Below are 13,920 nucleotides of genomic sequence, written 5' to 3' on the forward strand. Positions count from 1 at the left end.
TGGGCAAAACCACCCCTTCCTTTCGCCTCCTTGATTTCTATCTCACCATCTATGGCCGTCCTATCACCCTCACTCCCACCCTTAAGTACCTTGGTGTCACCCTCGACCGTCGCCTCTCCTGGACTCCCCACCTCCGGACAATCCAAGCCAAGGCACGCTTCCGACTCAGTCTCCTCAAGCTCCTCTCCGGCCGTATGTGGGGTCTGGACCCCTCCACCATCCTCCACACCTATGAGTCCCTCATCCGCCCTATCCTTTGTTATGCCCATCCAGCTTGGATCTCTGCCCCCCCTACCTTTTATAAATCCCTCCAAATCCTCGAACGTCATGCTCTCCGCCTCGCCTATCGCATCTGTCTCCCCTCCCCCACGCGGATCCTGTACGATCTCATCCCCTTCCCCCACCTCCTCCTATTCCTTGAAAGGATATGGATCCTGTACACCTCCCGCAAACTCGATCCTCCTCACCCGCTCGTCTCCCCGCTCCTCTCCCACCCCCGCCCACTGCCGCGCCTGTATTCCCACGTCCCACCCGGTCTCCATCTCTCCACCCTCCTTACCCTCTCCCAAGGTGGCTTCCGCCAGCTCCCCCTCCCTGATGATGTCCTCCTCCCCTCCATCTACCCCTCCTACCAACTTTGATCCTCCCTCCCTCTTCCTGTATCTGTTCCTTTGGGCACCCTCCATCCCTCGCCCCCTCCTCCCCAGGGCCTCCCCTCCCCTGTCCTTCTACTCCTCCTCCCCTCTCCTCAGCCATTGGCATCTCCCCTCTTCACCCTCTCCACCTACCCTCACCCTGCTTCCCCTCTTAGCAGGTCCCCGGACTCGCACACGCTACGTGGACTTTTGCGCGCCGGAGATCTTTGCCATCTGTGTCTCGTGTGTGTGATGTCGTTTAGTGTTTTTAGTGCCCGCCGTCACGCTTCTCCGTTCACTTGTGCCATCGGATTCATCAGTGTTCTGTGCGCCGTGTCAACATGTTTTCAGTGTCTTTCTCGTCGAGTGTGAACGGCTCCGTGTTTTTTGTGTGACTGTGACCACAATTTTTTGCCCGTCACTATGTTCATTTTCATTCTCCATTTTTTGTACTGTGATTGTCAACTCTCTGGCTGAAGAGCGGCGTAGCATGCCGCTGCCAGCCTACCTGTTTGCTCAGGTGTTAAAATAACAATAAAGTAAAAAAAAACACACCATACCACCCCTCTTATGGGTCCTCCTCTTCCATTGGCTCCTTTCCCCCCTCCCCCTTCACTTTTCCTCTCCTTCCCCCCCCCTTTTTCCCGTCATCTGACCAGTTTCCCCCCCCCCACCTGCTCTCGGGTGTGGTATGTCGTATTTGTGCCAACTTTTAGCGCAGTGTTTAAGTGAGTGTTCGGTGTTGCGCGTCCTTCCACAGTGTTGCGAACAGAAATCATGCTGTCGCTGGGTGTGCTTTTTATATCTCTTGCGAACAGAACCCAGACTGTCGCCGTGTTTTTTTAATTGTCTGTCTATTGTTTTTCTGCTTCCTGTGTGTTTTATTAGCTTCATCGACCCTGTGTTTTATGTTTTACGCTCCAAAATTTTCTGCCATTTTTACCTTTAAGTCACCGATTTTATCGCTAACTGTTATTATTTTTTATTATCTTCATCTTTTTAAAACAAATTCTGTAGGCTGAAGAGCGGCGTAATAAGCTGCTGCCAGCCCGCCCCCTTTAGGGGGAATCGAAACCCAATAAAGGAAAAAAACAAAACAAAAAAAAACACACCATACGTCTGTTGGTGCAGCCGATTAAGACGGCAAAAACCCAACTAAACGGCGCCAACGCAAACTTAATCACAATAATATAATTCATATCACCTATCTAGCTCTAGCGAAGAGATCCCAAAAATGAACTCCCCTCACATTCACATGCTCATTGAGAAGGCACACGCTAGCTGATCTATGATGACAAAAGATCTCCAGATCCTCCAGCAAAGCAAGATAATTTCCCTTTTCTGCTCTATCTAATAGCCTCACATGCGTCTCAATTTGAGGAAATTTATGTCCACTATTTATAATGTGGGCTGCAAAATTAGACCTATCAGCCGCATCCTTTCTGTCAACGGCGACATGTTCAGCAAATTTAGTTTCAATTTTTTGTCCAGTCTGACCTACGTAACATGCTTCGCATCTTGGACAATGTATTTTGTAAACCCCCGACTGGTGTAAAACTTTTACTTTATCTACGCCATGATCTAAAATGTACCAAATTATTCTTAGGCTGATAGGTCGAATTTTGCAGTCCACATTATAAATAGTGAACATGAATTTCCTCAAATTGAGTCGCTGCACAACTTGGGAACCATATGGAGCCAACCATTCACAACATTTTCCTGTTCTCAACCGACTTCACACTATGATGGTGGGGGAGGGGAGAGGCGACAGAAGTGAGTTCAGCGACACTTCTGCGAATACTCGGCCAGTTAACAACCAATATTTTTTGAGATTCTCACTCTCCGCATTTCTTATCTGCTGTGCTGCAGTAATTATATTATCCGCTGCCGGTTTATCTTCTTGAGGTCTCGGAGTTTTGTCCAACCTAAAAGGAACAACCACGTACATTCCATATTCAGGGTGTTTGTTTTAACTTGAGACATCTAAATATCTCGAAAACTACGCATCGCAAGAAAAAAAAATGGTCTAGATAATAAGTTAATACTAGTAAAGGGGGACATCCGTCTGTGCTGCAACTGGCCACCTCCCGGCCTACCTCGTGCGTCGGCGGAGTCAAATTCGTATTTTCAAATGGGACGCCCAACCCCCACCCCCCGGTTTTATTGCATATTCGGACTCAACGCCAAAAAACAGGATACGGTTTATTCAGACCATTGTTTTCCATTCGGTAAATTTCAAGTGTGACTGTGTTGGCAATTAAGAAGGGACACATGTCAATCTACATTTCGTTTACGATGTAAATGTAAGCCTTTGTGTTCTAAGGTTGATATTTATGTTCGAAATTTACTTTAGGGTGGCGAATTTGATTGTACACTACAATAATGTTAGGCCTTTTAATGCATGGTTAAAAACTACGTTCAGTATGATCCAGTAACAACGACGTGGATGTACACTCATGCTCATAAATTAAGGATAGTGCTGATACATGATAAAACGATACTCTGGTGGGCGGTTGGCGGGTTTAAATCACCTCGGGGTATGACCGTGCGTTGCATTTGACATTTGACCTATGGCGATCGTACGGTGGTGCTGGCAGCAGTCCACATATACAGAAGTGTGTAGGTACATGTCAGAGTACGGGGCAGCGAGTAAGTTTGCAGACATTTTCAGACGCGCTAATGGTGACTGTGTGTTGAAAATGGCTCAAAGAACACATATTGATGACGTTATGAGGGCTAGAATACTAGGGCGACTGGAGGCTGGTCAAATACAGCAGGTCGTAGCACGGGCCCTCCGTGTGCCACAAAGTGTGATCTCAAGATTATGGCAACGATTCCAGAGGATAGGAAACGTGTCCAGGCGCTACAGTACGGGACGTCCACAGTGTACAACACCACAAGAAGACCGATATCTCACCATCAGTTCCCGCAGACGCCCAAGGAGTACTGCAGGTAGCCTTGCTCGGGACGTTACCGCAGCCACTGGAACAGTTGTCTCCAGACACACAGTCTACAGACGACTGTAAAGATATGGCTTATTCGCTCGGAGACATGCAAGGTGCATTCCACTGCCCCTGGTCACAGGAAAGCCCGTAAAGCCTGGTGTCAAGAACACAGTACATGGTCACTGGAAAAGTGGTCCCAGGTTATGTTCACGGACGAGTCCAGGTATTGTCTGAACAGTGATTTCGTCGCGTGAACCAGGAAACAGATACCAACCCCTTAATGTCCTTGAAAGGGATCTGTATGGAGATCGTGGTTTGATGGTGTGGGGTGGGATTATGATTGGTGCACGTTCACCCCTGCATGTCTTGACAGAGGAACTGCAACAGGTCAGGTGTATCGGGACGTCATTTTGCACCAGTAAGTCCGCCTTTTCAGGGCTGCGCCGGCCGGAGTGGCCGTGAGGTTCTAGGCGCTACAGTCTGAAGCCGAGCGACCGCTACGGTCGCAGGTTCGAATCCTGCCTCGGGCATGGATGTGTGTGATGTCCTGGGATTAGGTAGGCTTAATTGGGAAGGAAAACATAGGTACAAAGAAGGTAGCTGCGAAGAAACCATGGGTAACAGAAGAAATACTTCAGTTGATTGATGAAAGGAGGAAGTACAAACATGTTCCGGGAAAATCAGGAATACAGAAATACAAGTCGCTGAGGAATGAAATAAATAGGAAGTTCAGGGAAGCTAAGACGAAATGGCTGCAGGAAAAATGTGAAGACATCGAAAAAGATATGATTGTCGGAAGGACAGACTCAGCATACAGGAAAGTCAAAACAACCTTTGGTGACATTAAAAGCAACGGTGGTAACATTAAGAGTGCAACGGGAATTCCACTGTTAAATGCAAAGGAGAGAGCAGATAGGTGGAAAGAATACATTGAAAGCCTCTATGAGGGTGAAGATTTGTCTGATGTGATAGAAGAAGAAACAGGAGTCGATTTAGAAGAGATAGGGGATCCAGTATTAGAATCGGAATTTAAAAGAGCTTTGAAGGACAAATAAGGCAGAAGGGATAGATAACATTCCATCAGAATTTCTAAAATCATTGTGGGAAGTGGCAACAAAACGACTATTCACGTTGGTGTGTAGAATATATGAGTCTGGCGATATACCATCTGACTTTCGGAAAAGCATCATCCACACAATTCCGAAGACGGCAAGAGCTGACAAGTGCGAGAATTATCGCACAATCAGCTTAACAGCTCATGCATCGAAGCTGCTTACAAGAATAATATACAGAAAAATGGAAAAGAAAATTGAGAATGCGCTAGGTGACGATCAGTTTGGCTTTAGGAAAAGTAAAGGGACGAGAGAGGCAATTCTGACGTTACGGCTAATAATGGAAGCAAGGCCAAAGAAAAATCAAGACACTTTATTAGGATTTGTCGACTTGAAAAAAGCGTTCGACAATATAAAATGGTGCAAGCTGTTCGAGATTCTGAAAAAAGTAGGGGTAAGCTATAGGGAGAGACGGGTCATATACAATATGTACAACAACCAAGAGTTAATAATAAGAGTGGACGATCAAGAACGAAGTGCTCGTATTAAGAAGGGTGTAAGACAAGGCTGTAGCCTTTCGCCCCTACTCTTCAATCTGTACATCGAGGAAGCAATGATGGAAATAAATGAAATGTTCAGGAGTGGAATTAAAATAGAAGTTGAAAGGATATCAATGATACGATTCGCTGATGACATTGCTATCCTGAGTGAAAGTGAAGAAGAATTAAATGATCTGCTGAACGGAATGAACAGTCTAATGAGAACACAGTATGGTTTGATAGTAAATCGGAGAAAGACGAAGGTAATGAGAAGTAGTAGAAATAAGAACAGCGAGAAACTTAACATCAGGATCGATGGTCACGAAGTCAATGAAGTTAAGGAATTCTGCTACCTAGGCAGTAAAATAACCAATGACGGACGGAGCAAGGAGGACATCAAAAGCAGACTCGGTATGGCAAAAAAGGCATTTCTGGCCAAGAGAAGTCTACTAATATCAAATACCGGCCTTAATTTGAGGAAGAAATTTCTGAGGATGTACGTCTGGAGTACAGCATTGTATGGTAGTGAAACATGGACTGTGGGAAAACCGGAACAGAAGAGAATCGAAGCATTTGAGATGTGGTGCTATAGACGAATGTTGAAAATTAGGTGGACTGATAAGGTAAGGAATGAGGAGGTTCCACGCAGAATCGGAGAGGAAAGGAATATGTGGAAAACACTGATAAGGAGAAGGGACAGGATGATAGGACATCTGCTAAGACATGAGGGAATGACTTCCATGGTACTAGAGGGAGCTGTAGAGGGCAAAAACTGTAGAGGAAGACAGATATTGGAATATCTCAAGCAAATAATTGAGGACGTAGGTTGCAAGTGCTACTGTGAGATGAAGAGGTTAGCACAGGAAAGGAATTCGTGGCGGGCCGCATCAAACCAGTCAGTAGACTGATGACAAAAAAAAAAAAAAAAAAAAAAAAAAGAAGCTTAATTAGTTGTAAGTTCTAGGCGACTGATGACCTCAGAAGTTAAGTCGCATGTTGCTCAGAGCCATTTGAACCATTTTTCAGGGCTGCAGTGGGTACCACCTTCCGCCTGATGGATGATAACGCACGGCCCCACCGAGCTGCCATCGTGGAGGAGTACCTTGAAACAGAAGATATCAGGCGAATGGAGTGGCCTGCCTGTTCTGCAGACCTAAACCCCATCGAGCACGTCTGTGATGCTCTCGGTCGACATATTGCTGCACGTCTTAAAACCCCTAGAACACTTCAGGAGCTCCGACAGGCACTGGTGCAAGAATGGGAGGCTATACCCCAGCAGCTGCTCGACCACCTGATCCAGAGTATGTCAACCCGTTGTGCGGCCTGTGTACGTGTGCATGGTGATCATATCCCATATTTATGTCGGGGTACATGCGCAGGAAACAGTGGCGTTTTGTAGCACATGTGTTTCGGGACGGTTTTCTCAACTTACCACCAATAGCGTGGACTTACAGATCTGTGTCGTGTGTGTTCCCTATGTGCCTATGCTATTAGCGCCAGTTTTGTATAGTGCCACGTTGTGTGGCACCACATTATGCAGTTATCCTTAATTTATGAGCATGAGTGTAATAGTTATCTGTTTCCGCCAGGATGCTTGATGTCGGTGAGTCTCTTTCCTGTAACCATAACTGTAATTAACAATGCTTCTTTAAATCGTATATACATCCATTTCACACACGAGCGAATAAATGTATCGAAATGGAAGGTCGTCAGTTTGAGCACTTTCTGTTAGTTACAGTTATGGTGAGAAGCAAGGAGACTCACCAATATCAAACATCCCAATGCGAACAGAAAACTATTACATCCACATAGTTGTTCCCGGATCACGCTAAACGTAGTTTCTAATCAGACCTTGAAACGGCTAACTATATTGTACTGCACAATGTAACGTTCCCTGGCAGCACACACACTATTAATAAAATGAAATGACATTTAATTGTACTATATACGCCGCTATGAAGCAATTCGTATGTACTGCAATTGTTTAACAAAAAATATTATTTAATTTTGTATAAAGGACATTCGTTATTATTGTAATATTTTCTGTAATAATATTCTCGATGTATTTATGATTGTAATATTTCTATACTCATACTTCTTTTGTCTGTATCTATCTTTAGCCGCCATTAGAGGAGAAATTACAAAGTAATGTAAGTTTAATTATTGTTGTGGTCTAAATACATTATAATTTATCAAAATTGTGTATTACTAATGTAAATTGGCGTGCCAATGTCATCTATAATATTTCTTTAAAGAATTTTCAGCATTTTTAGCGATTATCGTTGGTGTTGCTGGGCTGTGCCGCGACCGAACGATTTGCAGCGGCGGCACATTTAAAAAATTGTTCCGCTAAAAAATTAACCAAAACCGTAAATCGGGAGCAGATAAAATTAGCAGTGAATTACGAAATATTTTCTTTTAGAGCAATCCTGAGGCTGACGGAATTTATTACTGGTTTTACATTTGTGCATTCATAGGCGGATAATTAACGTTGAAGTTGTTAATCTGTTGGTTCTTTCAATTTCTACAGCAAATAACTTAAACGTATAGTGAAGTGTGTTTTGTCAATGATAATTAAACGTTCAGGTCGGCTTGGCAATATTTAACCATTTTATGCTAACAGAGACAGTCTTGTGTTCCGTAGCTAACGCCGGGAAAGAATTCAGTAAATATTTAAAAAAACCACTACATTTAGAAAATGTGTGCCAAGGCCGAAATACGTAAAAAAAATTAATTTATACAGCGCCGGCTGTAGCACTGACAAATGTCCTCTTTGATAATATTAACTTATTACGTAGAATTTTTTTTTCATACGATTCGTCGTTTTCGAGATATTTAGTTCCCTGATGTTAAAGAAACACCCACCAGTGTGACATGTATCAGACAGAAACGGCCTGTTGGTATTCGTCTCAGGATCATCGGAAGACGGCTGTTTAACGATTTATGTGACATCTCGCCAGCGTGAGAGTCTGGCTTTGTCAAAGATTCACTCTCCATTGCTGGCGGCAATGGGGAAAGAGACGGGTGAATATTTGACAGTGCCAGCCACTCGTGCTCGCGAAACGTCACACAAATAGTTCAACAGCGCTTGCCGGAGATCCTGAGACGAACAGCAACAGGCAACACGTCACCAAGTGGCCCCGAAAGCCTCAACAATTTTGTATGAGACAGGAAATCTGAAATTTCCAGGCATTCACAAAATAAAATAAATGAGGGTATCATTAGACACTACTTCTGTAATTAATCAGGATTTTTGGTCTCACAGATGTACTCCGCTGGGCATTAGATTCGCAACACTACGAAGACAGTGTAAAATCTACGGGCTTCCAGTTATCGAGCGATTTCAGATGGTTTTCAGTTCCCTTCTCTGGTATTTCTTTGTCTCCCACATTCGAATTATTGCGTATGTAACCTCCCAACAGTTTATTTCCGTAACCTCGGAATAAAAATCTGACTAACCTCCCAATGAAAATGTGACTCACATATATAACCTTTCAATAATTAACTGACTGTGAATCTAAACTGGAAAATCTAGACGCCAGCAATGCTGCGTCATGGCCCTGAAAAGTCATTCTGAATAAATTGAAGATTCGTACCTCAATTATGTCGCCGGATAACGCGTAGATATCAGTTCCTATAAGAAATTTTTCTGGCACAGCCGAGATGCAATGCTGCCCACTAGATTTTGTTATGTATAAAAAAAACTGATTTTTCTTTAAGATAATTGGAATGACTATGGATAGCAGAAACTAGTAAAAACTTTAAATTCGGATTAATGACTGTCAAAATTTATCTTTATAAGAAAGATTATAGAAAAATTATTGAAAAATATTTACGTGTGACTTTGATATAACAATAGTATAAAATGAGTTGTTGCAAATCACATAAGCGCGCGGCAATAGATAATAATAATTTTTGGTTTTACCTTATAATACATCGCTCAGGCACCGCCATCATTCTCCACGACCGGCCTTGGTAATTCCATACAGAACACAAGTGCTCTCTGTGAGCCATACAACTAGACAACTGCTCTCTAAGAGCGAACTGACCCAACCACCCGAGTGCGACCTACTACTACTACTGTTGCCGACTCTGCTCTCTGGTCTGCGTTTCCATTGTAACTTACATATCGCAGGCACCGCGCGAGCAATCCATGGAAGTCACATCTGCTCGAGCGCACTAGCAATAAATTCCTTAGTCATGGACCTTTTACATGTAACATTCGACTTTGGACAAGCCGTTTCGGGAGAGATAATTGATTATGTAACCCACCTTTTTGTCATCTCGTATACTGATAAGAGTTATAAGAGTCCAGGGGCATGAAAGGGAAGAAGTGGTTGGGAAGGGAGTGAGACAGGGTTGTAGCCTATCCCCGATGTTATTCAATCTGTATAGTGAGCAAGCAGTAAAGGAAACGAAAGAAAAATTCGGAGTAGGTATTCAAATCCATGGAGAAGAAATAAAAACTTTGAGGTTCGCCGATGACATTGTGATTCTGTCAGAGACAGCAAAGGACCAGTAAGAGCAGCTGAACGGAATGGACAGTGTCTTGGTAGGAGGATATGAGATGAACATCAACAAAAGCAAAAGGAGGATAATGGAATGTAGCCGAATTAAGTCGGGTGATGCTGAGGGAATTAGATTAGGAAATGAGACACTTAAAGTAGTAAAGGAGTTTTGCTATTTAGGGAGCAAAATATCTGATGATGGTCGAAGTAGAGAGGATATAAAATGTAGACTGGCAGTGGCAAGGAAAGCGTTTCTGAAGAAGAGAAATTTGTTAACATCGAGTATAGATTTAAGTGTCAGGAAGTCGTTTCTGAAAGTATTTGTGTGGAGTGTAGCCATGTATGGAAGTGAAACATGGACGATAAATAGTTTGGACAAGAAGAGAACAGAAGCTTTCGAAATGTGGTGCTACAGAAGAATGCTGAAGATTAGATTGGTAGATCACATAACTAATGAGGAGCTACTGAATAGAATCGGAGAGAAGAGAAATCTGTGGCACAACTTGACTAGAAGAAGGGATCGGTGGGTAGGGCATATTATGAGGCATCAAGGGATCACCAATTTAGTATTGGAGGGCAGCGTGGAGGGTAAAAGTCGCAGAGGGAGACCAAGATATGAGTACACTAAACAGATTCAGAAGGAATTAGGTTGCAGTAGGTACTGGGAGATGAAGGAGCTTGCACAGGACAGAGTAGCATGGAGAGCTGCATCAAACCAGTCTCAGGACTGAAGACCACAACAACGACATACTGATAACTTTTTGTATGAGACGTCACTTTTACTTTAATAACCTCGTGTAAATGAATGACAGTAGATACCTATGGTGTAGTAGCCTCTAGCGTAGTTATTGGCGGCGTCTTCTTTCCCCGTGATCAGCTGCTCAGGGTGGAAGAGGTTCCTGTACGTTCCAGTCCGCACCTCATCTGCAACACAAAGCACACAGTCCGTGTAGTTCCGAGCTGATCCTGAAAATGGACAAATTTGACAATAAGTTCACTACTGGTTCTCATGTGTCTCGTAATGCATTGTGTATAATCAATAAACAGCTACATGTATGTGTAATAGGTACTTGCTTTAAATAAGTGTAGGTTTTATATTAGGCTCACTGCACCCAATTCTGAAAGTATGAACGACACCTGATCCTTCTGATGATAAACACTCGACTGGACCGGTAACGCACTTCCGCTGCGATTCGTCTTCTTCCAATTTGTGTTGTTGGTTACCAGTGAAACGCTTTACCAGCTTACGAGACTGTGACTTCTTCAGATTCATGGAGTAATTGGTAACTAAACTACTACGTATTATACAGTCATGCTCATAAATTAAGGATAATGCTGATACATGGTAAAACAACGCTCTGGTAGGCGGTTTGCGGGTTTTAAATCACCTCGGGGTGTGACCATGCGGTGCATTTGACCTGCGGTCGTCGCAAGGTGGCGCTGGCAGCAGTCCACATACGCAGAGGTGTGTTGGTGCATGTCAGAATATGGTGCAGCGAGTAAGTGTGCAGACGTTTTCAGACGTGCTAATGGTGACTCTCTGTTGGAAATGGCTCAAATAACACATACTGATGACGTTATGAGGGGTAGAATACTTGGGCGACTGGAGGCTGGTCAAACACAGAAGGTCATAGGACGGGACCTCCGTGTGCCACAAAGTGTGGCAACGATTCCAGCAGACAGGAAACGTGTCCAGGCGCTACAGTACGGGACGTCCACAGTGTACAACACCACAAGAAGACCGATATCTCACCATCAGTTCCCGCAGATGGCCACGGAGTACTGCAGGTAGCCTTGCTCGGGACGTTATCGCAGCCACTGGAATAGTTGTCTCGAGACACCCAGTCGACAGACGACTGAACAGACATGGTTTATTCGCCCGGAGACCTGCAAGGTGCATTCCACTGATCCCAGGTCACAGAAGAGCCCGTAAAGCCTGGTGTCAAGAACGTAGTATATAGTCATTAGAACAATGGTCCCAGGTTACATTCACAGACGAGTCCACGTATAGTCTGAGCAGTGATTTTCGCCAAGTTTTCATCTGGCGTGAACCAGGAACCAGATACCAACCCCTTAATGTCCAAGAAAGGGACCTGTATGGAGGTCGTGGTTTGGTGGTGTGGGGTGGGATTATCATTCTTGCACGTACACCCCTGCATGTCTTGACACGGGAACTGTAACAGGTCAGGTGTATCGGGACGTCATTTTTCAGGGGTGCAGTGGGTCCCACCTTCCTCCTGATGGAATATAACGCACGGCCCCACCGAGCTGCCATCATGGAGGAGTACCTTGAAACAGAAGATATCATGAGTGGCCTGCCTGTTCTCCAGACCTGAACCCCATTGAGCACGTCTGCGGTACTCTCGGTCGACGTATCACTGCACGTCTTCAAACTTCTAGGACACTTCACGAGCTCCGACAGGCACTGGTGCAAGAATGGGAGGCTATACCCCAGCAACTGCTCGACTACCTGATCTGGAGTATGCCAACCCGTTGTGTGGCCTGTGTTCATGTGCACGGTGATTATATCCCATACTGATGTCGGGGTACATGCTCAGGAAACAGTGGCGTTTTGTAGCACATGTGTTTCGGGACGGTTTTCTCAACTTACCACCAATAGCGTGGACTTACAGATCTGTGTCGTGTGTGTTCCCTATGTGCCTATGCTATTAGCGCCAGTTTTGTGTTGTGCCACGTTGTGTGGCATCACATTCTGCAATTATCCTTAATTTATGAGCATGAGTGTATATGTATGGAAATCTTATTTACTCGCCTTTAAAACTGTATAATGACATTACATGACTTTTTCAGATATCTGGACTAACTGGTAACTAAATTACTCTGTATTATATATGCCTGGAAATTTAAAACTGTTTAATTACATTACATGACTTTTTTTAGATATCTCAAATAACTGGGACCTGAACTATCGTTTATTCTATGTCTCTGGAAATTCTGTTTGTTCGTCTTTAAAACTGTATAATTACATTTGCAGTATTTTTAGTGGTTTGTAGATAGCCAATAGCTGAACAAATAGAAGTAGGTGGTCTGCAATAATACCCAGGTGGGCCTTGTTTAATGTATTTATTGCTAGAATAAGAGCGACTCGTTTTCTGTACCCAGAATCACGCCGCACTGTTCCTCTGCTATAATGAAGTCTGGTTTACGTAGGAATCTGCACCTGTGAATACCCTTCTGACGGAGGAACAGGAATCGATGAAAGCGCTATTGGTTAAAAGCAAAGGGACGCGCCAATGGCAAAACAAAACTTCTGAACGTAAAGAAACAAACTGCTTGGAAGACCAACCAAGTGCCCCCAGAAAAAGAAAATATCCTTAGGAACGGTGGCACTGGAAAATCCGTCTTGATGTATGAGGAATATGTTCAAGAAGAATGTTTAGGATGCTGGAATCTTATGATCTATAGCGTAACATTTGAAAATTACACTACCAATTTAACTGGAATTTTCATACTTCATTTTAAATTTGTCTGGCTTTCTAACATTGTTCTATTTGTAAATGTCAACAGAAACTTTTTTATTTATTTTATGGTCTGCATTCGAGCACGTCCGTCAATATTATGAACTAGGTTCTTCTGTTTTTTGTTGACCCAATACTTTTTCATTCTTTCTGATCGTGCCCTTCTCTCCTCATCCGAAATCACCCTTCCCATTCTCTGTTTGTAGGTTTTTATAGGTAGTGTGATATGTTTGTCCTGAAGTATCTTGAGTGCGTCTGTCTTGTCTTCGAAATCCTCCATCGTAATCTGTAATTTGATCATGTCCTCCTTTATCTCTGCGATACGTCTAATGGCACTCTTACTATTGCATAACTTCTTAATTATTCTCCTGCTACTTCTGTGTTCTGTTGCCCTCTTCAAATGTCGTAGGAAAGAGGTCCGTTTCTTTTTCATTGTACTTGTCACTGGCTCTACTTCTTTGTAAATTGTTTCATTTGAAGCTATTCTGAAAACTCCGTCTTCTTGGTATTTTTTATTTATACATGTTCTGAGTATCCTTCTTTCTATTTTATGGTCTATTGTTACAGTGTTGGTTGTTTTTAATATAGTTTCGCTAGCATATTTTATTTGCGGCTGTGTGACTATTTTGTAGTGTTTCAGCTTTGTGGCTATTGAGAGAGACATTTTTTGTTATATGTGTTCTTCGTAACGTGATGTGTTGTAATCAATTTGTTTATTTTACTCTACCATGATTTCTCATTCAGGTCGTATGTTTGATTTCT

The 13,920-nt window shown here is 43.4% G+C and overlaps 1 protein-coding gene across 1 annotated transcript in view; it reads right to left on the reverse strand.

The window, feature by feature from the left end:
* Nucleotides 1–13,920, reverse strand: part of LOC126109680 (tubulin alpha-3 chain-like) — a 243,877-nt gene that overhangs the window by 116,231 nt on the left and 113,726 nt on the right. Inside the window, exon 3 of the mRNA XM_049914731.1 lies at nt 10,499–10,603. Within this exon, the coding sequence (XP_049770688.1) occupies nt 10,499–10,603 (105 nt within the window). The remainder of the gene's footprint in view (nt 1–10,498; nt 10,604–13,920) is intronic.

Source organism: Schistocerca cancellata, chromosome 12, assembly GCF_023864275.1.
Source record: "Schistocerca cancellata isolate TAMUIC-IGC-003103 chromosome 12, iqSchCanc2.1, whole genome shotgun sequence".
NCBI classification, from domain to species: domain Eukaryota; kingdom Metazoa; phylum Arthropoda; class Insecta; order Orthoptera; family Acrididae; genus Schistocerca; species Schistocerca cancellata.